Source organism: Meles meles, chromosome 20 (assembly GCF_922984935.1).
Source record: "Meles meles chromosome 20, mMelMel3.1 paternal haplotype, whole genome shotgun sequence".
Taxonomy (NCBI): domain Eukaryota; kingdom Metazoa; phylum Chordata; class Mammalia; order Carnivora; family Mustelidae; genus Meles; species Meles meles.
Window position 1 is genome coordinate 51,581,449 of NC_060085.1, and position 25,165 is coordinate 51,606,613.

General features: G+C 51.0%; 1 protein-coding gene across 1 annotated transcript; it reads right to left on the reverse strand.

Moving 5' to 3' along the window:
* Positions 1-2,012: 2,012 nt before the first annotated feature.
* Positions 2,013-21,570, reverse strand: OXTR (oxytocin receptor). The gene is made up of 3 exons (XM_045991884.1): positions 21,453-21,570; positions 19,509-20,598; positions 2,013-2,315 (listed from the first exon to the last, which is right to left on the reverse strand). The coding sequence occupies exons 2-3, from the start codon at positions 20,434-20,436 to the stop codon at positions 2,068-2,070; spliced, it is 1,176 nt and encodes a 391-aa protein (XP_045847840.1). The 5' UTR covers positions 20,437-20,598; positions 21,453-21,570; the 3' UTR covers positions 2,013-2,067.
* Between the last annotated feature and the right edge of the window lie 3,595 nt (positions 21,571-25,165).

Sequence of the window (25,165 nt, forward strand, 5' to 3'; positions counted from 1 at the left end):
TCTATTTATTTGTTTATTCAAATATATTGCCCCTTTAAAAAAACCAGCTTGTCTTTTTATTGTTAAGTGGTAAGAGTGTTTGATATATTTTAGACAGGAGTATTTGATTTGCAAATGTTTTCTTCCATTCTGTGAGGTGTCTTTTCACTTTTTTGACAGTGTCCTTTGAAGCACAAAGGTTGTGTACCCCATTTCATGATGAGGTTAATTTACCTATTTTTCTTCCTCTTCTTGTGCTTTTGGGTAGCATATCTGAGCAATCATTGCCTAATCCAAGGTCACAAAGATTTATGCCTGTGTTTTCTTCTAAGAGTTTAATAGTTTTAGCTCTTACATTTAGGGCTTGAAGCATTTTGAGTTAATTTTTATACACAGTGTGAGGTAGGAACCCAACTTCATTCTTTTTTTACTGAAGGATGGTTGACATACAATGCTTTATTAGTTTCAGGTGTACAAGATAGAATTCCAACAATCCCATACATTATTCAATGCTCACGCAGTAAGTGTAATCACACACAAAGTTATTACAATATCATTGGCTATATTCCCTGTGCTGTACTTTTCATCACTGTGACTTACTTTTATAACTGGAAGTTTGTTCCTCTTAATCCCCTTCACCAATGTCATCATTTTGCAGGTGGATTACCAGTTTTCCCAGTCCCGTCTGTTGAGCAGATTGTCTCCCCTACTGAATTCTTTTGCCACACTTGTCAAAAATCAATTGGCCATGAATGGGAGGGTTTTTAACTGCACTCTCCATTCTATCCCATTGGTCTACTCCATTGATCCACATGTCTATCCTTATGCCAGTACCACACTCCTTTGATTACTGAAGCCTTGCAGTGAAGTTTAAAACCAGGAATTGTAAATCCATCAACTCTGTTCTTTCCAAAAGATCATTTGGCTATTCTGGGTCCCTTGCATTTCTGTGTGAATTTTAGGATCAGCTCATCAATTTGTGCAAAGAGGCCAACGAGGATTTTGATAAGATAATTGCTTTAAGCCTGTAGATCATTTTGGACAGTACTAACATCTTAATAATATTTAAGTCTCTGATTCATGAACACAGGATGTCTCTCCATTTCTCTGAGTTTCTTCAGTTTCTTTCAATGATATTTTGTAGTTGTCAGGGTCTAAGTCTTGTACTTCTTTTGTTAAATGTATTCCTATTTTTTCTTTCTTATACCAGTAGAAATGTGATTATTTCTTAACTTCATTTTCATATTGTGAGTTGCTAGTATAAAGAAATACCCACTGGCCTTTGCATACTGACTTTGCACCCTGCAACCTTGACGAATTCATTTATTAGTTCTAATGGGTTTGTATGCGGGCATAAACTCCTTAGAATTATCTACATACAAAATCATACCATCTGCCAAGAATTTTACTTCTTCTTTTCCAACCTGGATGCCTTCTGTTTCTTTTTCTTTCCTGACTATTTCACATAAATATTAGCTTCTTAAACATTTATAGCCCCACTTTTCATCAGCTGCCAATGCCAAATGGTTTCATAAGGGAATCCCCTGTTCCTAGGGCCACCTTCTGACATGCTGGTGGCCAAGGATGCTGGGACGGTTCCATGCAAAAGTAAAAGAACTCTAAAGTCAGAAATATATTAGCACCATCCTCCACATCTGAGGTCCCACTCCTACTCCTTATTCTGAGCTCCGAACAGTACGCTTCCACATACCAATCCCATACTTACCAGCTTTCACATGATCCCAGAATAAAGGAGTAAAAAGATACTGCAGAGAAATGACAGGTCCAGGAGAATAAAACCAACCCATCAACCAACGAGAGCAGCAGTAGGGGCAGGGCGTATAAACCCCCATAGGAAGCCAGAGGAGATCCAGAGACTGACTGATGGCTGAGTCACCCCAACATTTCCACCGTGGAGACTCCTTCCCCAACCCATGCCAGAATTTCCCACCCCACTCAAGCTACCCCGAGGTGTGGAAGGGTGCAAACTGAAAGGTACCTTATACATACACGCACACCGCCACCAAGGGGCGGACTGTCTATGCCGGCACACCCCGAGCCATGGGAGGCAGTCCTGGCCCAGCCCGGTCACACTGTGGATGGCTGCGAGCCGCTCCTCTGGCTGGAGCTGTGGTGGCTCAGGACAAAGGTGGATGAGTTGCTCTTTTTGCTGACGCTGGTCTCTCCTGGACGGTTGCCCTTCAGGTAGCTGGAGGAGCAGCAGAGGAAGCGCTGTACCAGTTCGTGGAAGAGATGGCCCGTGAAGAGCAAGTAGATCCACGGGTTGCAGCAGCTGTTGAGGCTGGCCAGGAGCATGGCTATGATGAAAGCCGAGGCTGAAAGGAGGATGGGGGCGCGGGGAGAAAGGAGAACAGGCCATCACTACTGGAGCGCCACCACCATTTCCCGAGAACAGCCTTCCCCAGGTGCCAGGTGCTGAGTCACAAGACAGAGACATAGAGGGACAAGGTCTGCCTGCCGTCCACATCATGGCTCCGGGTGTGCGCTGAGCCTGCCCCCGCCACACACACACCCCAGCCTTCCCAGGCTCAGCCAAGCCCTAGAATGCTCTCTGTCCTTTCTCTCATCAAGAGTGCCCCCCGAATGCTTCCGTCAGCGGACAGCCACCTGTTCATTCATAACTCACCCAGCGCGCGTCCAGTGCCCACGACTCTGAGTGCCCGAGAGCACAGCGTCAAGGAGCTGCCAGACCTAGCTGGTAGTCTTGTTCTGCCAGCAACAAATTACTTGAGTTCCCCAGGAGACTGCTGTTTGCTAATCTTTACATGGGGATAACAAGAGTACGCAAAACACGCAGGAAGACTGCAAGGATTAAAAAAATGCCTGGTATACAGTAAGGACCCAATACACGGTAGCTGCTATCGTGACCGTGTGCCATGCACCAGGCTAGGCCCTGGGGACACAAAAATAAAATGAGTAGCAATGCAGGCCGGTTGGGCAGACCAAGGAGGGGCAGCAACTCGGAGCGAGTCATGGCCAGTCTTACAGAAAGGGACATTTGAGCCGATACCTGAAAGATGCTTAGGAGTTTTCCACGCAGAGAACAGAGGAAGGGTGCTCCAGGTAGAAGGAATGGCCCAGGCAAAGGCGTGGTGGCAAGAAAGCGTTGCCATCTTCGCCGTTGAGAACACTGAAAGTTCTGTACCCCTAAGAGCATGCTTCGGCATGACAAATCAGACTTACACAGGAGAAAAGGTTTTCCTGAAATTCTTTAAGGTATTGGGCAGAAGCCATTATACTAGGGATTTATTGTGTTCCAGACAAAATTAAGGATCAACTTCAAGACACTGCTTTTTGCAAATTCAAACTTCAAAAGGAAAGAAAAATTCTGAATCCTGAGGCGCCTGCCTGGCTCAGTCACTAGAGCATGCCACTCTTGATCTTGATGTCATGAGTTCAAACCCCATGCTGGGTGTCGAGGAAAGAAAAAAGGAAAGGAAAGTAGGGAGGGAGGGAGGAAGGGAGGGAGGAAAAAAAAAGGGAGAGAGAGAGGGAGGGAGGGAGGAAGGAAGGAAGAAGAAAGGAAGGAAGGAGAGGTGAGGGGAGTGGAGAGAAGGGAAGGAAAGGGAAGGGAAAGGAAGGGAGAAAACAAGGAAGGAAGAAAAGAAAAATTCTTAATCCTATATACTTCCAAGTAGAGGAGAGGAAAAAAATCCGAGTTTCTTGCAATAAACTTCCATCTGACAAACTACAGATCTCTCCCACCAATGAAGGAGAGTGAGCACTCCCTCCAGAAACCTGCAAGGACAGCAATACACCCAAGAATGCTGCTCACAGCCACATCCTTGCCTTAAGGCAGCTGCAAGAGGGCTTGAAAAATCTGCAGCTCTTTGATCTTGTCTGCAGAAAGTTTTCAAAAATATCTCCAGAGGGGCGCCTGGGTGGCTCAGTGGGTTAAGGCCTCTGCCTTCAGTTCAGGTCATGATCCCAGGGTCCTGGGATCGGGCCCCGCATCGGGCTCTCTGCTCAGTGGGGAGCTCGCTTTCCCCTCTCTCTCTGCCTACTTGTGCTTTCTGTTTGTCAAATAAATAAATAAAATCTTAAAAAAATATATGTCTCCAGAATTCTGGGTGCCTGGCTAGCTCCGTCAGAGTGGCGTGCGACTCTTGAGCTCCGGGTTGTAAGTTTGAGCCCCACGTCAGGCATAGAAATGACTTAAATGAACAAATAAATAAAAACAAACCAAAACAAAACAAACCTCCAGAATTCAAGAGCTGAATCCAGGAAAGGATTTCTCACAGCGACTGGGAAGCCACAAGACCTAGAGGCCACCACAGAGGCAGAGCATGGAGACATCTGTCAGACATCTGCCACCTAGTCACCAGAGGAAGAAGGATGATTACCCACAAGACGATGGCTTGGTTCTCAAACTGGGATCCCTGGGAACCTGGGAACTTGTTAGAAATGTAAATTCTCGGGCCTTACCCAAGACCTACTGGACGAGACTCCTGGGGGTGAGGTTCAGACACATACACAAGCTGGAGAACCACTGGTCTAATTCCTTGGTGCACCTGTTGGCACAAGAGCAAACTCGAGCAGATAAAATCAGAAAGTCTCGCACTAGAGAATGATCAGGGAAACAAAGGAGGAGCATCTAAACCTTGGACTAAAATAGTAAAGAACAGGAAAGTGGAAAAGTGGAGGGGGGAAAAAAGCCTGTACTGCTCATTTTCTAGAAAAGAGAATGAAAAAAATACATATTTGATTTGAGTAGCTAAGAAGATGAATATAAGTTTAGAAATTCTGGTGAGAAATCACCAAGACTAAAAACAGAATATCCTCAAAAATTCAATGTATAAAATAAAGGAGGCAAAATCACCACACGGTCAAAATTTAAAAAGGACTCTGAGAAATAAACCACCAGACACAGCGGCAAGAATGCAGGCATGTAAGGTTAGGAAACAAGGGAGAGGACAGAGCAGGAATGAACAGGCCTGCACAGGAAGGCACCGCCTTTTACCTTAACTGTATAGAGTTAAAACTTATCTTTTCTCTTAAGCTATTTGCTTTGGATCATTTAACTTATTTATTCTATTAAAAGAAAAAAGGCATACAGAAACATCAACAACAAAAAAGGAAACAGTTAATGAATTCCAGATACACCACCCCCCTCCCCCAATGGAGATTCCCTTCCTCTTCCTGGCCAGCCCCTGTAGGACTCTGGACCAAGGCAGGTGCCTCTGCCCCCACCTGATGGCCACCCGTATGTAGGATGGGCCTGGCTCGGCTCCCGGGGGGATGGATGACCCTCTCTAAGCTGAACCTGCTCCTGTCAGGTTGCCAGAGGTGAAGGGCACAATTGCACTTTTAAAAATCTGGCAATATCCTACCCATCGAGAGACAGGAGTCCCCAGGGGTGGAAATGCCAGCCCTCAGCAGGAAGGAGAACTATCTGGGAATCAGGAAGCAATAGGAATGAAGGCACATAAGTGAGAATGTCCAAGAACATTCAGGGACTGCCAGAGTTGGGGAAAGAAAGAGGAAAGAGCCAGGCTGAGGAGGACCTTGAGCACAGGCCGCCTGAGCTTTAGTCTACAGACGGTGGGGAGCCCTTGATGGTTTCTAAGCAGGCGCCTGACTGACTGCCCCTCACAGGCTCTCTGCACTTTCTGTTCCTTGTTTAGACCACGCTGCTGCCCTTTCTGGTGGCTAAAGAAGCCAACAGGAATAGAACAAAGCATGAAAAATATTGTCCTCACGATTCACGACGTTGTTTCCAAGAGAGCACAGGGCCATGTAGCGATGCTGACCATGGGAATCACTGCTCAAGCCGGCACAGGACCCTGTGGTTTTCAAAGCAGACTCATCCCCGTCTTCTGTGTAAGGGAAGTGACTTCCCCAGGGACACACAACATGTCACCCTGTGTTTCTACCTGAACCTAATGAAGCTATTCCTTTTCAAACTAGGTCAGCGTTCACACGTGTCAGGTTGGTAGCAGTTAGTGAATCCTCTCAATCCCAAAGCAAAGACATAGGCTTGCCAGACAATCCCTCTTAGGGTGTGATTTGAGGGCGAGTCAGAGAGCACCACCCTTTTCCCAAACAGGTAGAATTGCCCATGGAGGCGGGGTATTGCCTGTTCTCAGTGATGATCTTTTATAATCTAAGTATATCTGGGATGGGAAACACATTACCTCCTATCAGACCATCATCATTCCTAGCAGAAATGTCTCCTGGTCTAGACCAGCGACCAAAAAGCTATATTGTTTGGCCTATGGGGGCCAAATCCCACCTGATGCTTGTTTTTCTAAATAAAGTTTTATTGGAACACAGCCACACCCATTCATTCATATATTGTCTATGGCAGCTTCTGCACTACAAGGAGAAAGCTGAGCACCTATTCCAGAGACCTTATACCCACAAGCCTAAAAGAGTTACTGCCTGGCCCTTTCCAGAAAGCTAGCCCACCCTTGATGCCTGGAGGAGGGGCAGATGTTAAAAAGTGGTGGGAAGGGCTCCTAAGGGTGGGGGGAGAAATCCCACAGAGTAAGCCCCGCCCACTTCTCCCCACACTCCCGTGATGGCTTTGCTTTCAAGTTACCCAGACTCGGCACAAATCCTAGCTCTGCCACTTTGCACTTTGTGTGTTCTAGGGCGAGTCATCTAACCTCTTAACCTCAGTGTCTCCATCTGTGAAATGGGAGTTAATATAAAGAGCTCCTTTACAGAATCACTGCCAAGTTTCACTAGTCAGGACGCCAAGTACCCATCATGATTCCTGGCACTCAATGAAAGTAAAAACTTAACATACTCAGTTATTACCCTTATCACTACCATGATGTGTACACGCCCAGTAAATGCTACTTTTCTTAAGGATAACAGAGTTAACGCCAACCCATGTGAAACAATGGGGAGAGGCTGCTCCCTGGGTTGGGCTCTGTCTTGGAATCTGAGCCCAGGGTGGGGCACAGGACACAGGACCCACTGGCTGAGCTGCTGGAAGCCGCACTGACATATGGCAGTGTCCATCCACTGAGTCTCTTGGGCCGGACCGCATGGCCAAGGAGGTCAGCTCGTACGTAGATTCATTTCCTGGCTCTACAGGCCCGCACTACCCGAGCAACCAACAAGCTTATCTACCCTGTTCAGCTAGCTTGTGATTTCCGGATGGGTTTAAACAGACTGAAACATTGGGCCATCTTCAGGGAGAGCGAGGGGGGTGCTGAGGCTCCACAAAGTCAAAGGTGTGCTGAGACAATGAACCAGCAATGGAGGAGAATGTCCTTGCCTTATTCCACCTTCCTCGGGGGTCCTGGGAACGTCTGATCTCACCCTGCAGATTTCAGTATGAAGACCCGTTTTAACTCACATGCCAGCCTGGACATCGCAGGGAGGAAGCGTCTGTCTCCACACCGCAAACTGCCCTCTCTCCTCTCGGCTCTGGCATTCTAGCTCCAGGTTCTGGCACACGCCCCACGCGGGGTGTTCTTCTGGACCAAAATCCTTAAATGCGGACTTCTTTCTCTCTTTTTCTCTTTCTCTCTTTTTCATTTATTTATTTGAGAGAGAGCATGAGCAGAGGGAGGGGCAGAGGGAGAGAGAGAATCCCAAGCAGACTCCATGCCCAGTGCAGAGCCTCACTTGGGTCTTGATCCCACGACCCTGAGATCATGACCTGAGCCAAAATCAAGAGTCAGCCACTTAACTGACTGACCCACGCAGGTGCCCCAAGACTGTCTTCTTCAAAACACAGCTACCCGTGAGGTAGCTGCTAGAGAGGCACCATTGAAAAGTGACTCAGTGTGGTGCCACCTCGAGCTGGGTCTAGCAGATTTGCAGCAGATGGCATGGTGCCCTGAGCCCAGATCTCATCTTAGGACCCAGGGGCTCATTCCCCAACTACCAGGGAAATGGCCAGTGAGGCTCTCAGCTGAGTTCCTTTTGGGGCACTGCCTTTGACCACAACAGAAACGCCTGTCCCAGAAGCAGCCTACACCCAATGACCAGTCCATGCAAATGGGCAAAGGCCCACCCCTTTGCATTAATTCTGGCTTCTCTGAAGGGCCGTTCCCTGCTGCCCAGCTCCAGCCCTGGCCCCCTGGTCACATGTCAGACAAAGCAGAGCAATGATGAAGTCGGTGCGGAAAAGGAGGAGCTGGAAGTCAGAATCCACAACTCCTCCAAAGGTGTGGTCTGCAGCCCACACCTCCTCTGGGGCCAGGGGGGTGGGCAAGTGGTCACAGAGGGGCCCCAGGGGAGCCCTGGCTCAGGGAGGAGCCAGGGACACAGGATTCAGACGCAAACCCCTGGGGTCTGAATCCTCCACCTAATCTTTCTCTGAGCCGCTTCTACTGTATGAGCCTTAACATCCTTATCTATAAACTGGAAGTGACACTTGCAAGGACTTGGAAAAAACTGGTGGGGGGTGTAGGAGGGCTTTGTGCACTGCAGTGTTTATTCAGGTGATTACTATCATCATTAACAGATATGAGATATGAGAGATATGACCAGCCGCATCATTTTTAAAGTCCAAAGTTTAGAGCCTCCTGGTCCCAGGTCAATCAAAGAAAGTGTCCTTTGCCTGTTTTTCCATGACTTCAAAAATTGAAGAAAAAAAAAAAAAGGGCGCCTAGGTGGCTCGGTTGGTTAAGCGACTGCCTTCAGCTCAGGTCATGATCCCAGCGTCCCGGAACTGAGTCCCACGTCCGGCTCCCAGCTCCATGGGAAGTCTGCTTCTCCCTCTGACCTTCTCCCCTCTCATGCTATCTCTCGTTCTCTCTCTCAAATAAATAAAGAAAATCTAAAAAAAAAAAAAAAATCTTAAAAAAAAAATTAAAAACCAGAGGCCTGGGGTTGGATGCCATGACACCAAAGGAACTCCTGATCATCCATTTGGAAAAGCTTACCCGGGGGCACTTGGGTGGCTCAGTCATTTGGGTGGCTGCCTTTGGCTCAGGTCATGATCCCAGGGTCCTGGGATTGACATCAGGCTCCTTGCTCAGCGAGAGATTACTTCTCCCTCTCTCTCTGCCTGCTTCTCTGCCTAGTTGAGCTCTATCTCTCTTTCTCAAATAAATAAATAAAATCTTAAAAAAAAAAAAGGAAAAGGAAAAACTTACTCAGCCAGTGACTTAAGAAAACTCAAAAGGAAAGGTGGTTGCAACCCTGAGGAGGGCAGATTTCAGGGTCTCTACGGGGACCCCAACTCTTCCACTTGCTCCCCATAAAAATAACATCCCTCCCCAGGACAAAGCCCTGAGTGGTGCAAACTGCTCTCTCTGGTCCTTGCCAAAAATGGGGGGCCACTGGGAGGCACTGGTCCAGGGACTGGTCCTCACACCTGCCTGGTCACCAGCTTAGTGCTTTTCTCAGAGGAAAAAGAGGAGATCAGATGTTCTAGCATCCTTTCATGCCCTGTGCTCATTGTCACAGGACCTACTCTCAAGGGAAAGACGGCGAACACAGCACTCTATTCAACAGGGAGGTGCAGCACTGGGGGGAGGGGGCGGGGCTGCTGGGTGGGTGCAAGCCTGGAGACTAGGGGTGACCCTCAAGCGGGGCTCCTAGGCACCAAGCAAGAGATGTGAACAGAAATGGCCACCCGCCAAAAGCCAGATGCCCTGCTGGGCAATTTTACACCCAGGAGACAGACACAACACTGTATTTCCACTCAGCACTGTGATTCATGGAGGGGTGGGTGGCAGAGGGCCACTTGAGGACGAGGACGGTATGCCCCAAAGTGTTCCACCCGCCTACGAGGCTGGCTTTACTCAAGCCCCAAGAACTCCCATGTTCGGATTTCCCGGCACCGAAGGCCCAAATTAGCCCGAACAGCTGATGGGCAGCTGGCCACGGCCTCTCTGGGCTACATTGTGCCTGAGGCAACGAAAGCATTTCACACACACTTCAAAGACATGTGGCTTAGCTGACACCTAACCTCGGAGTCAAATCAGGCCCACCCTCTTTCATAAGAAACCAAGTGCTTGGTTCAGGACCACACCTCCCAACAAGGGCACTGGGAATTTGGGTCTAAGTACCTTATTCCTAGAGGCGCTGTATAAGAATTTGAGAGCTGTAGTCCACAGAAGGCTTTTTCTTTTTATGATTTTTGAATGTATACTCACATAAAGATTGAGTACTAACATGTATTACAGAGTGCCTTTTTTGAAAAGACCACAATTTTACAACATTGGAATGGTTTTAAAATTCACGGATGTGTGATCACCCCACGTATCATAAAGCCAGGATTAAGAGCCAAATTTGTGGGCTACATAGCTTTAACTGAGCTTCTATTACATCATTGCCCAAATATGGGGGAATCTATTACATCACTGCCCAAATTCTGGAAGCAGAAGGGCTGGGGCCTTTTGGTAAAAAAACCAGCCCTTCTTTACCCTGCAGGGAACAACAGGCCATACAGCCAATTTCAACCACAGGTGCAAAGGCAAACTGCACGTTTTGATAAAAGAGTAAGATATTAAAGACTTCCTATTCAATATGTTCGTCAGTTTATAGGCAGGCTACACAGGCATAGCCTGGCCGCTTGGTAAAAATGCAGACTCTTGGGCTCCCTCCCAGACCTCCTTAATCAGATTCTGCATTTTAACAAGATGCCCCCCACCCCGCCAACCTGAGCTATGAGCTCACTGAAATTTTAGAAGTATCCCTCCACTAGGGAGAAAGATAATAATAAAGTAACTGCCCCAGGAGATCAACAAGGAATGTGCTTCTTTGCACAGCCAGCTCCTATTCATTCTTGGAAACCCTTTTCAAATGCTGCTTCCTCTCTGAAGCCCTCCTGATTTTTTTTCCTCCAGGGAGACAGAATCCACAAATGCCTCATGGGGCATTCACGGGGCGGGGCGGGGGGTGGGGAGGAGGGGGGGGAGGAGGGGGCGGGGGGGGGGGGGGTTGCGGAGGCAAGGACAAATAAGCGCTGAAAGTAAAGATCTCTCTTCCGGTGGCATCCCCTCAGTGTCATTACTTACATTTCCAGATTTGTGGCTGGGGGGATGCGTGTCATTTGCAGAAAACACGAGAAGAGTTCTAGAAGGGACTGAACTGAAGCGAAGCATGAAATTAGTGGACCAGAAGTCCTGATAGAACTGCTGGAAAGGCAAAAAGGCAATCTCCCTGCTTGACAATAGGAGGGGGCTTTAACCCCACGAGTGGATTCTCATGCAGTTCCCTCTAGGAAAATCAGGTTCATACCCAGATATCCAGGTCTGGTGGAGAGAAAGAGAGAAACGGAATGAGCAAGAGTGACCCTTGTCACTCTTGGAGTGAGGTGTGGGTCGGAGCATCTGGCCGGTTGTGGGGGGGAAGTTCCAGCTCCCTGCAGAGCACAACAGGAGACTCTGGCCAAGGCTGCCCCTCCGTGGGTGGCCGGGAATCAGATTCACGGGATCAGGGGCTGGGACTCCACTGCCTGGTTACACCCCCTTCCTGCTCATCCCCTGGACAAGAGCTCCCTGCCATTTCTAAAACCCAGAACTAGAATTTCCCACCTTCCCTCTTGCTGTGTCCTCCAGGTAAGGCTCTTGTTTCTCTTTACCTCTTCAGGCTGGTTTGGAACACCCAGGGGCTTGCTATCTGCCCTCACCAGAAACCGCAGCCCTCTGCTCTGCGGAAAAAGAAAAACGCTGCTCCTAAACTCAAGACAACGCCCACCCCCAACAGCACTGACCCAGCCCAGGACCTGACAGTCTCGGAATTTCTCTGCTTTGTAAAGCAGACCTTGGGGGCGCCTCAGTGGCTCAGTTGGTTAACTTTGCCTTGGGCTCAGGTCAGGATCCCAGAGTCCTGACCTGACCTTGATCCTCTGGGATCAAGACCTACATCAGGGCTGCCTGCCCAGTTGAGATCCTGCTTCTCCCTCTGCCCCGCCCCACCAGCTTGTGCTTTCTCTCCCGCTCTGTCTCATTCTCTCTCTCAGATAAACGAAATGTTAAAAAAACAAAAAGAAAGAAAGAAAGAAAGAAAAGCAGACACTGACTGAGCGCTTACTATATGCCAGGCACCCTGCCACTGACAGGCAAAGCCCACCCTGCCCACAAGCTAAACTCTATACCTAACTCCAGAAAACTGGGCTCCAGGCTGGTTTAGTCAACTGCCCAAGGTCACTGCTGCCACTCCATCGTGCTATACCTCAGGACCTAGGAGCCCAACACCAGCGGGGCAGAAAGTGGGGTGTTACTCCCGGAGCTCTGTAACCCAACTTGGCCTGACAGTCCCATGTTTATGCAAACGCCAGCTGTTGGCCTCCGGAGGGCAGGTGAGGAACTGGGGATAGCTTCCTGCAAACTCCCCTCACTGGAGGACCAAGGTATCAAAGCAGTGCCTGTGTGGACAGGACCCTTGGGAGGCAGTAATGACTGTAGAGTGGATGCATCGGCCTTCAGAGGAGGATGAGGCTGCCAAGTCGTGGCCTGCAAGGCTCCTGGGAGCATCATTCTCACAGACCACGAAGTAAAGGGCACCCCCTGGAATTGTGCCACAAAGCGATCCACACCTGGACTTGACCTTTGAAGGACAAGTCTCTGCAGAAGGGACTGGAGTGGGCATCCCTATGGTGAGAACAGAATCAGCATGGGTGCTCAGCAGAAGGACCCTGTGGGAACCAACAAGCTGTCAGGGGTTCACAAGGCAGATTTAGCCAGAGCCCAGGACAGAGGGGATGAGGGTGTCCTCGTTCGTTAAATACTAGGTCAGGCCACACCTCCACAGTGTGTCTAAACCAGCGCTTCTCAACCAGAGGCGACATTCAGCAATGTCTAGAGACATTGTTGGTGGTCAGGACAGATGGAAAGGTGCAGTGGGATGCAAGAGGGCAGAGGCCAGGGATGCTGCCTGAACATCCCCCAGCACCCTGGACAGCTGCCACCCAATAGGGATTACGTGGCCCAGAATGTCAGGAGTGCTGACATCCAGACACTCTGGTCTCCACCCAAAACGAGACGTGTGGTAGAGCTAGGATGGAGGGTTCAGCGGGGAGCAGGGGGAGCTGAGAAGCTCATGCTTTGAACACACAGTGCCCAGTGAGTGATGCCAGGAGGGCACAGGCAGCCAGGTGTGTGTGTGTTGAGTGTTTCAGCCAAGAGAGCCAGGCGTGTAGAGATGTTGGGGACACAAAGAGGGGCAGGGCTCTGGGGCCAGGCCAGGAAGGTGGAAATGCACAGGAGGCCTGGTGTTAAGTGTTTCTCTGTCTGAAAATGAGCTTCCCAGCTCCTCCCTTTTCCTGTGGAACTGTGGTCCCTCCGGTGTGGCCTCCCCACCTCACCTTTTCAAGGATGTTGTGCCCAAGGTTTGGGTGGGCCAGGCACCTCGGAGGGTCTGGTCTTCAGGTGAGCCATTGATAGGCAGAGCAGTGGGGGAGGGAGGGCAGGAGGAAATTGGATAGATCACTCTCTGCCCTGAAGAGCTCTTGAATTTGGCCCTTCTGGGGATAAATTGCAATTAGATGGACAGTTAACAACCACACTCTTGTCATTAAGCAATTGTGAGTTATGTTCTTGGCTAATGTGAGTGCTTCCCCTTTGGGTTTCTGTCCCAGGTGACTTCCCCTTTCCCCCAAGAGGTTTGATCAATAACAGGAAAAAAAAATCTGTTGGGGGAGGCTTTGCTGCACATTTCTTCCATTGGATGGATTTCTGCAGGGGATGCTTCTGAAAGCACCCAGGAGATCCCAAGGCCAAGAGTGGTAGACCACCTTGAAAATGCTGGCCTGGGAATGAAGGCCAGTGTGACGGGGGCAGCCTTTGGGGTGGGAGAACCTAGGTTCAAATTCCAGCTCCACCCCTCACTCAACAGTGTCTTCAAGCAGGTCTTGCCTCTCTGGGCTTCAGTTTCTTCCTCTGCAAAATGGGGACAAAGCCCCCTTACCTTGCTGTGTTCAGGTGAGGATGAGACGTGGGGCTGGGTGAGAAGTGACGGCCTCCTGTTTCCAACTACTCTAACTCCTCATGTCACTGAAGCGGATGGCCACAGAGGGTGTCCTGTTCTAGCCCCATGGGGTGATGGAGGCCCAGAGACCACAGAGAAGGCAACAAGACCAGCTCTTAGCACTGCCCAGTGCTGTCTCCCGGGGCTGATGCAATGGGGTCTGAAAGAGCACAGTTCAGCCCCTGCCAGCCCCTGCCCCTGGGGGTGGGCCCCATGAGGTCCCCTTCATTTCCAACAATTGTCAGTGCAAAGTGCTGGGGTTGTCAGGTAGCCCAAGCTCTCAGGCAGCTAACTGACCAGCCCAGCCTCTCCAGAGAGGACCTAGAGCCAGGGGGAGGTCTGCTCAGCTGCTGACCTCCTGACCCACAGCCCCCCACAGCCTCCCCATCCCCCAGAGGGCACAACATCCTTGAAAAGTTGAGGCAGGTAGGCCACACCAGAGGGACCACAGTTCCACAGGTAGAGGGAGGAGCTGGGAAGCTCATTTTCAGACAGGGAAACACTTAACACCAGGCCTCCTGTGCATTTCCACCTTCCTCCTAGTACAAGACTCCTACCAGAGGTTTGGTTGCCCCCAAGTGACTGGGGCGCTCACTTCTTCACCAGACAGCCAATGCTAGTGTTGGAGGGCTGTTTAGAAGATCCTTATCTCTCTGGAATCCAAGTCCACATACCCAACCCAGGCCATCTCAAGCACCTTTCTCCTCCCATATCCCTCGTGTCTGTCAACCAGCACTGGCTAAGCTCCCCATGAGTGCCCAGCACCGTGCTCAGCACTGGACGCACACTAGTGAGCAGAACAGAAGGGGTCCCTGTTGTGACCAGGCTCACAGTCCAGCCTTAACAAGTTTCTCCTCCACATCCCCACCACCCTGGACACACTGCCTACCGTCGACAGGGCTTTTCCGAAAAAAACGCCCATCTCCTTCCTCAGGAAGACCTGCCAAGATTCTCAGAGTCATTCCCAAGAATGCGAACAAAACCTAACAAGCAGAATGGGGGAAGAGGAGAAGAGTGATGTTGGTCACGTACCCCCCAGGCGCCTTGAGGCATACCGTGTCATTCTCCTAACAACCCCAAAGGTAGGCAGGTAGGCTTTGCTTCTTTGATTATATACAGGAGGAAGCTAAGGCCCAGAGAGGTCTAGTGGTTTGCTCAAGGACACACAGGAGAAAAGGGCAGAGCAAGCTCCAAATAGGCCAGCCGCGTGCTTCTTTCCCTGCACAAACCACGCAGGATTCCACAGGGCCTGCCCACTGTGCTGGCCTGCCAGACAGGTCCCTTGGTCCTTCCACGGTCTCTGTGGAGTGGAGGTCCCCACCCTCTTCACTGGGCATTTTCTCACTCCCATGGAAATCAGCCAGTTTGAGAGAAAACAGGGACTATTCTGTATATGACTCATCTATGAAGTGTGAGTGAGATTTTTTAATTCAAAAGCTTCTCCCCTAGCTTCCAGGCACCGGACAGGAGCCACGTATAGTGTTCAGTGTGGACGCGTGGCACACCTGCCCCATCTGCCAACCTGTCCCCGCTTCCCTCTCATCTCTGCCTACGGGACCAGGCATTTCACCAAAAACTAGAGCCGGAGACTCAAAATCAGCCCTACCACATCCAACTAGAATCAGTGAACCCCTGGAAATACAGACATGCCCTCTCTCCATCTCCTCCCTCCCAACTACTCCAGGTCAGAATCCTGGGGGCCAGCAGCCAAGCAAATCACACTGAGTTCAAGGGGAAAGGTCAGCGCCGAATCTTTGACAGTGGAATTTGCTTGCCAAGATACATATGGGGCTGGTCCACACGCGCCGTGGGTGTCTGGTCTCACTCTTCCTGTGGTCTCAGGAGTCTCACTAACGCAGGGCTCCAACAGCAGGTGGCTGCTTTGGGCTTTGGGTGGGGAGAAGTGCAGTAATTACCACAGTGCTCCTCTTCCTTGTTTCTTCCCTCACTGTTTTTTCTTCTGAACAATGGAAATATGGAAATTGAGGTTTCTGTCTTTGCTCTGGCTCTTAGAGAAAGGTAGGGAGGGAATGAGCTCTCCAGATGGGAGGACTGTGGAGGTCTGGGCTGAGGGTGGTAAGGGGAAGGGGGATGGGGAGTAGAATGGAGTGATATGTGGGGAGGGAGCTTGGGGGAGCAGAGAGCGCCTTGGGTCCTGGGGCTTGTGGCCAGCTCCAAGCATGGCTCACCTCTACACACAGAGCCCTTATTATTATTATTGCTACGATTATATTATAATTTTCCTATCCCTTTCTCCCCTTCATCCAGGTTTCCTTGTATCTACTTTGTCTTGCCACAGTACCTGAATCTTTGTGGCCAACCTCTCATTACTCTTGGAGCAAGGTGAGCTCTGAACCCGTAAGGCGGAGCAGGCAGAGCAGGGAAAGAAGTCCATGAAAGGAGAGAGGTGTGAAAGGAGCGCCTGGGCTTGCAGAGAAGGCCAGGGTGCACAAAGCCTCACAGAGGTAGGGGGTTTGAGGTCAGTGAAGGGCCACACGGACAGCTGAAAGGCCAGTGTGACTTCTCCAACCCCTCCGGCAGCCCACGGGTTCAGAGCTTCTCCTTCCCTCGGAGGTTTTCAGGACGAAGCTGTTGGCAGGGACAGCTCCCCCATGTGCCCCCCTCCCTCCACCTTTATCTACACCTGCCTGCCCCTGGGCTGCCCAGAAGAACTTCTGCCTGCTCTCAGTGGGCTTCCTGAACTTCCAGCCTCTTCCCCCCAGGAGAGGAGCAGAGCAAGGGGTCCGGATCTAGATATTTTGCATCTCTTCTCAATTCCCTTCATCTTGGGAAGTGAGGGCTGTGCATTCCTTCCACGGTGCTGATCATAATTCCTTGAATAGCTCAAGTGTCTCCTTGTTTTGTTCCTTAACACTTGCCGATGGCCTCCAGACAGTCGTGTCTCCAAACTGACTGTAAACACCATTATTTCTGATGGCCCAGCCTGCTACTTGCAATTATCCCAGTTAATGCCAGGTGGGTACAGAGCTTGCAGTCCAGCCGAGCCCAAGTCCACTCAGAACCCACTGCTGCCCTGAGGCTGTGGCACGGCTTGGCAGGGCTTGTGGCCGGAGCTCAAGTCCTCGGTGTTGGGCAGGCCCTCACATGGGGACTGGATGCCCGCTCCTGGAAGGAGGCATCACGAATCCCATTGTCTTCATTTGTTCTCTTCTCAGAGCACCAGGACACAGAGGGCCAAAGATGAGGGGGCCCTGGCTTTCCATATGGCACCCACCCTTTCCTCTGAACTGGGAAAGAAGTCAAGGAACAGAGGGAAGAACTGAGGTTCCTAGAGTCTGTTTCTCTTCCTGCTCCTGGACCCTGAGAGCAGGAGCCTGGCCCCACCAGGAGAGTAGGCCCCACCATGGAAATCCTCAGGGGACAGCACACACACAAAAGGCCTCTGGCCCCCACTTTAGTGGGATGCTCTCGCTCTCATTCTCTCTCCTCTTGTGTTTTGTTTTTAAGACAAAGACATGTATTACTGTCTGATGTCCTTTCAAAGCACAGGAAACATGGAAACCTCACTCAGTAACTAAGATATATGCTGACCATATATTCTCATTCTTTAGGGAGGAAAATAGGAAGAGGAGAGGAGGCGAAGGGGTGGACAACAAGAAGTCATATGAAGGAGGTGTGGGGGAAAAAAGAAGGCAGAAAAATTCACCAGGAAGAAAAATGAATGGGAGAAGCCAGGGGAAGGGAAGAGAGGGAAATGAATGAACGCTGAAATGTCCTCATTCTAAAAGCAAGACACTAACCGTCAAGGGAGAGAAGGGGACCCCTCACCCAAAGTCCCACACTAGTGAGGGCTGAAGGGAGGGCTCCCCAGTAGGCATCCCCAGAATGTACTCAGTATCTGTCTCACTTCCTCAAGGACTGGGGTTTGAGCTCCTCAAGACCTGGGTCTGGCATTTCTTCGGCTCCCGCCGGGGAAACAGGTATAGTCTGACGCCTTAATGAGAAACACCCACGTGGCTGGGCCCACTCCCTGTTTCTGCACCCTTCATCAGAAGGCTGCTGACACAGGAGGAAAGAGCTGGGGTGGAGCAGCACCCCCCCCCCGCCCCGCCCGCCGCCGCCCGCTCGCCCGCCCACTCTAGTCTGCCTCTGACTGACTGTGTGACCTGGAGAAAGCACCTTCCCCACTGTGGACCACTGAACCCTTTCTGCAAACTGTGACCAGAGGCTGCACAATGGAGCCAGGCTGGCTCTGCTGTGTCTGCCTCGCAGTCCTCCCCTCCCCACTGCCTCAGCCTGCAGTACCACAGGTGCCCCTACTGTGCTCAATGATAACTGCCCTGGCCACTAAGAGGCAGGGCTGGGTAAAGCCAGGAGTCTGTGGTTTCTGAAAGATAGCAAAGGAAAATTATCCAGCTGAACGAAGGGAGATTTCAGCTTCCACGGGATGGTTGTATTTTAGACTTCTGGGAGCAGGAATGATCATATTTAGAAATGGGACATTTCTGCAAAAAGGGTCAAAACAAACCCCTTGATCTACTCTTACAATCACTAGAGTCACCTGCATCCCACCCAGTGCAGTGCTATGGGCTTACCGTCAAACAAAATGTGTAAGTCATTCACCACCACTGGTCATCCCTCCTGCTCTTTGCAGATGAGCTATTGGAATTGTGTGCAATGAAGGTGATGCTGTCTGGAGCTTCCAGCAACCCAGCGCTGGCCACAAGCCCCAGGACCCAAGGCGCTCTCTGCTCCCCCAAGCTCCCTCCATTCTACTCCCCATCCCCCTTCCCCTTACCACCCTCAGCCCAGACCTCCACAGTCCTCCCATCTGGAGAGCTCATTCCCTCCCTACAGAAATCTCCCAGCCTACCAGGTCAAATCAGAAAATTTGCATCTTTGCTTGGAGGCTCCCATCCTTTTCCCACCCCTCCCTGCCCCCCCAGCACCACCAATGTCTCTGGAACAAGACACCGCCAGTTTCCCGCTCCCCACCCCCCTACCCCCAAGCAGGCACTCACCTCTCTGCCTTTGGAGACTCTCCGCCTCCAACAAGCCAGAGGTTCAGAGCCTCGACCTTAGACCTTACTTCCCCACAACGCCCCGCCCCCTCCCCCCCCCAACGACTACTCAAGTACTCAGCGTTAAGCTGGACAAATCAAATAGCCCACCTACCGCTACCCTCATCTAAATCAAGCCCAGGAGTTAAGGCTGATTTGAACTTAAAGGGGAAGTTCAACATAAAGTAAATTTCAAGTGGCGAGAGCTTCGGCTCGGACCAGGGTTCGAAAGTTACTTCCACCACTCCCTAACCAAGTGGCAAAGTCATTTGAACCTCAGTTTTCCCATTCATAATAAGGAACCATATGCCCCATATGTAGCCCAAGGACTGTGCTAAGGACTTTGCGTGCATTTTCTCATTTCATCCCCCCATGAGAGCCAGTACTTTCATCATTGTGGCCGTTTTACAGAAGAGGAAGCGAAGGCTCAGGGAAGTTAAGCCCCAAATCCCCTGGCCAATGGATAATGGAGCCATGCCTCAAACCCTGCAGGATTCCGAAAACCCACATCCCCAGCGCGAGATCCCCAGAAACCTGTCAGTGAGGAGGAGGCAGGACAAGGACCCCGCCCCGCCGCGCTCCCTCCGGGTTTCCAGCCAGCGCTACCTTCCTTGGGCGCGTTGGCATCCCAGACGCTCCACATCTGCACGAAGAAGAATGGCGTCCAGCACACGATGAAGGCCAGCACGATAATGAAGGTCATCTTAACCGTGCGGATCTTGGCCTTGGAGATGAGCTTGACGCTGCTGACGCGTGCCAGAGCCGCGCGCCCCGCGCTGCCCGCCGCGCCGCCCTCCGGCCCCTCTGCAGCCTCCGCCGCCGCCGCCGCCGTCTTGAGTCTCAAGTTCTGCCAGATCTTGAAGCTGATGAGGCCGTAGCAGGCGGCGAGCACGATGACAGGCACGATGTAGACGGCGAGTGTGATCCACGTGATGTAGGCCTTGGGCCCCCAGGGCTGGATGAAGACGGCCCAGCAGTCGAAGACGCCGTCGGCCACCTCGCGCAGCGAGAAGATGTGCACTTGCGGCGCGCTAGCCACCAGGCAGCCCAGCCACGTGGCGAGCACCGCCAGGCGGTCCGCCCGGCGACGCAGCGCCCGCAGCGGCTGGCAGATGGCCAGGCAGCGGTCCAGAGACATGAGCAGCAGCAGGTAGGTGGAGGCGAACATGCCCACCACCTGCAGGTACTTGACCAGGCGGCACAGCAGGTCGGGCCCGTAGAAGCGGAAGGTGATGTCCCACAGCAGCTGCGGCAGCACCTGGAACACGGCCACCACCAGGTCGGCTATGCTCAGGTGCTTCATGAAGAAGAAGAGGCGCGAGTGTTTGTGGCGCGTGGTGCGCAGCGCCAGGAGCACGCACGCGTTGCCGCTCAGCGCCAGGAAGAGGATGAGGCACAGCACGGCCACCTCCACGCGCGCCAAGGCCTCGTTGCGCTGTGGGGGCCCAGCGGTGCGGTTGCCCTCCGCTTCCGGAGGCGCCTCGCTGCCATTGACCGCCTCGGCGCTCCAGTTGGCCACCAGCGCGCCCTCCATGACCGTGGTCGCCCTGCGCCCCTGGTCTTCAAGCCCTTTAAATGGTAGTGCGGCGGGGTGGGGCCAGACTCGTAATCCCTCGCGCCTGGGGGTGGCGGGAATGAGGGGCGCTCCTCTGGTTCCACTCGCTGAGACGCCAAGGACCGATTTGTTGGTCGGAGCCTGAAACGAATCCAGAGGACTGTATAGACCAAGCACTACTCTCCCGACGCACATCCGACTCAGTTGTACCCTTCCCAGGAGCCCCAAATTATTTGGACTAGGGGTACAACCGCCTGCCCCGGGGGTGGTTCAGCAGCCACCCGGGAAATCCCCGTTTGAGGTACCTCCTCTGAGCCACTGGAAATGAGCGGGAATCTGCCAGACTGCCGGTTCCTTAAGATTTTAAGTCACTTACATTGAGGAGAGGGAAGGGTCCTAATCACTTTCCTGTGGGACTGGTTCTCCTAAACAGACCACCTCTCCCAGAGATCCCCGAACTAGCCGCCCGCCCCGCCCTCCAGACCCTCAGCACATCGATCTTCCGCAAGACGCCCAAAACAGCCATCTCTCCTTCCTCCAGTCACTTCCTTCGGAGATTCCCCCAAAGGGCCACTTGGCTTGGGAAGCTCCAGCTCAGAACCATCCCCCTTCCACCTCCTATTTCTAAGACGTTTAGCCATCCCCGCTCACCCCCGAACTTTCACAACAGCTGCTTCGGTGGGTCCCCAATCCAGCGGCCCCTCCTGGAAGAACTCCTGTCTCAATACCTACCCCCAGGGCTCCCAAATGCTGTTCCGGGTACCCCTCTCAAAGGATCCTCCCCAGCCCAGCAGTCCCGGGAAGCCGACGCTGTCTTAGCCCTCGACAGTTTAGGGTTATGCATCTTGAGCCTGAGCGGTCTCCTTGCAGTCTCTCCCAGCACGGGGCGTGTCTCCAGGTACCAGGGGCTCGAGGCACCCCACCACCTCCACTCGGGTTCCAATGGTTCCTCCAGCCCCAACCAACCCGTCTACCAGTGCGCAAGACCCAGCTACCTGCACCCAGTCCTCGAGCTGGCCTAAAGTTGGCTCCCTGGGGAAACTGCACCGCCGCGGACAGCTCCGAAGACGCGTGCGCTCCTAGGCCAGGTTGGGATGGCTGCTGGCGGCACCCAGTCTGATACTATCGTGAGGTCCCGGACTCTGAAGCCTCAGCTGGAATCCCCTCGCCCGCACCTAACTGGTCACTGGATAGGGACAGAAGGCGAGCTCGGAGCGCAGCCGAGGCTGTGCGCGCTGACGGCGTCAGGATGTGGCGCTGTCTGCTGGTGGCCCGCTTTTCTGCAGCCTGCAGCTGAGGCTGCACCACCACACGAGTCCGCTGGGAGGCGCGGAGCGCAGGCCCCGCCGACCCCGCAGAGCAGGGTTAACTCGCCCAGCGTTAGCTCCAGAACGGTAATAAACAGGGTTCTTTCACAGTGGCTTAAAACTGCAAGAGGGAGGGAGCTCATAAATAACCCGCTTGGTTTTTTCCTTTCTTGGTTTGGAAGCTCCTGACTCTCAGGCAAACGGGAAGCTTGGACAGCGGTGTTTTCCCCTGAGTAGATGGTGATGAAGTTGCAAAAGCATTTAACTGACGTTTCCCAAACATCAGGTTAATTTCAACACTTATTTTTCCCCTCCCCTGAGCTTGATATACTGGATTTAGCAGTGCATTCAAGTAAGTCCTTTTATTCCTATACCCATTCCTAAGGAATGAGAAATGCCTTCTGTTCTCATCAGCACTGGCAGAGGACTTCATTCTTTTTTAGGGGAAAGATCTCAATAAAAGAAAAGGGAAAAAATCTACCTTCCTTTTAAATTGATTCTGTTCCTTTGTGGCCCGAAGCCATTTCTGCCTATTTGCCGTGCTTCAAAATTAAAATCCTACATGATGCCAAAGGAAGAAGAAATGTTAAAGACATCTTCTTCTGACTCCTAACTCCTTTTCTAGTCTAAAATCAGGTTTGTTTTTTTTTTTAAGTAATTTACAGAGACCAAGAATTAAGGCAGAAAAGGTGAGGATTCAAAAATGAACAAAGCTTTTTAAAATTTAAATGCATACTTCCTCCTGACATTTCCCTTCACCCTCTTTTGATTATGTGGAGAGAATTGAGTTAGTCAGGGACTGGGTTTCCTGAATCCACAATTACAGCCCTGTGCCAGGACATCCTAGGGACAGACCATTACTCCATCCTGGTCCCAAGGTTCTAGTTGAGTGAGCATTCCCAAATGGGCCTGGGAATTCCAGCAGCCCTGGGAAGAAGTGAAAGTTGTCTTTTTCTTGCCCCATAATATCATTTAAAAAAAAAACAACAAAATTCAAATGAATAAAATTTAAAGATCTCAATGGCTTTTTTCAGCAATGCATGAATCAGGCAGTATCCCATCTACTAGATAAAAAGAAGCTCTGAGGAGCTTTACAAAATGAAGATTTTTATAGGCAGAAGGGAGCCCCAGAACATGGGATTATACTTGGCAACAAAGTAACTAGTTATTGCCCAGTTACTTTCACTATAGGGAAGGCAGGGGTCTGTCAGACAGATACTTGCTAGTGCTGATCAGGTGGTTCAGGACTGACTGGTTTGAATTTCCATCCATCCCTGGGTGAGCTGAAACTGAATCTTAGTTTGGTAATTGGGCTAAGCATAAGCCACTCCATTTTGGGTCTGTTGCCTTGTTTTTAACACATTAATAGTCTCCGACACAAAAATTACAGATCAAATTACAAACTAATCAGGTGAGAATTAAGTAGTCTTGACTTTCTCCCCTGGCCTGTTTCCCCATATATAAAATGAGAGGGTTGATCAAGATCATCTCCTCTCTGAGATCTCATCCTTTTTGTTTTCTGGAATTTGATGATAGATGCCATCTGAGAACCTAATTCTAGGAGGTGAAACACACGGGCCCCACTCCATGGTGGGATCAGGGAAGGGTTTTCCCTAAGCACCCCCAATGGGATACATTATATTTACCCATCACCTTACTTATTCCATACTTATCAATAAAATGTGTTGAAGAAAATGATTAATGGATTCCCCAAGAACATCCCCCAGTATATTAATCACTAGGGTCAGACCCTGGCTTTCCAGAATCAATATTTCTGTGGCAATCTGGCTATAGGAGGGCTGTGTGTAAGAAAGTATGGCATTTGTACACGTGGGTCATTCTTCCCAAGAGAAAGCAATGACAGAGATAAAGCATGACAATGAATGTGACCACATAACCCCTATTAAGGAAGTGGCATAAATACATGTATTCTCCATCTGTAGACACTGTTGGCCTAGGTGAAGACACAACAAGACGTAACTGAGACAAAAAGCATTCTTTGGGAATAACTGAGCTTGGAATAAAAGCAGGCTGTTCTTTTGCAGAAGAAAAGGTTTATTGAGAATCAGGATCTTCGAAATCTGTGGCTTCTTTCAGAGAAATAGGGCCCCGAGGAGCTGAGAGTCATTTCAAGGTGGTTGTTATCCTCCATACAAGCAGAGCAATTGGGATTCTCATGTTTTCTATCTTACAGATGGAGTTTAGTGGTTCAGAGAGGGTGAAGGGCTTGCCCAAGGCACACAGCTGGTCAAGGGCCAGTGTGGCTGGCATGAAGCATGAGGCAAGCCTAGAGACGTCCACCAGAACCGGACCACCCAGGCAGGCAGCCTTGGAAAGGGGCTTCACACTCTCTCCCTCAGTGCTGGAAACTGGGGGGCAGGGAGAGGAGGTTATCTGAAGGAGAGATATGATAGGCAACAGCAGGAGGAAGGATTGGAAGGGGTCAAGTGGCAGGAGGCAGATGGGACAAGAGCCCCCTTGAGAGCAGGTCTGGCCTGAACAGGGAGATGGCCAGGTTGATATGGCAAGGACAGGTGACTTGCCCAAGGTCCTACTGCCATCAGAAATGAAGCCAGACCCAAACTCCTGTCTCTGCATAGACCCAGCCACCTCCTATGTCCTGAAAGGCCTGAGCAGCACTGAAAAGGGACTGGAGATAAAAGCCAGAAGGACCTTTTGGTGAAGGCAAGGGGCATGGTCTGAGAAAAGCGGATAAGGGAGAGGACTTAAGACAGTTCCCAGGGACCATTTAAGAGGTCTGTGTAGATTCACACAGGACACCGAAGGAAACTAAGCTTTCTTCTCCCGTCTGCCACCCTTACCCTGTGTTTATCAGTCCATCTCTGCGAGCACAGAGGAACCTAAGGCAAATTCCAGTGACCGGACAGCTCAAACACAAACAGTGCCCAAGCCCCAGGCAACCCCATCTCTCCTCCTCCACCAATTCCAACAGCCTACTCACCTTTTTTATTAAAAACAACAACAAAAAGGCATTTCTTCCCAGAGGGGCACCCAACAAAACATCCTTTCCTCTTGGAATGTTGAGCGCATTTTGGCAAATGAAAATGTACTGTTTCCTGTGCTCTGTTATGCGGATTCATTAAGTAAATATTTTCTTAGCACCTACTGTACGCCCAGTGAGGTGACCCTGAATTGAACCCAGGAATTAAACTGGACCAACAGCAGTGCTCCTGAGGATAGGTGAGAAGATCAGGTCAGGACAAGCGGAAGGACTGAAATCCCTGCCTGAATTCAGGGTTCCGATTGCACCAGAAATGCGCTGCTCTCTATGACCAGGGGCAAACCCCCACCCCTCCCTGGCGTCCATTTCCTCTCCTTAAAATGAGGATATGGACAATCTCTAAGGTCCCCTCCAGCTCGGTCTGTCATTTTCTAAGTCT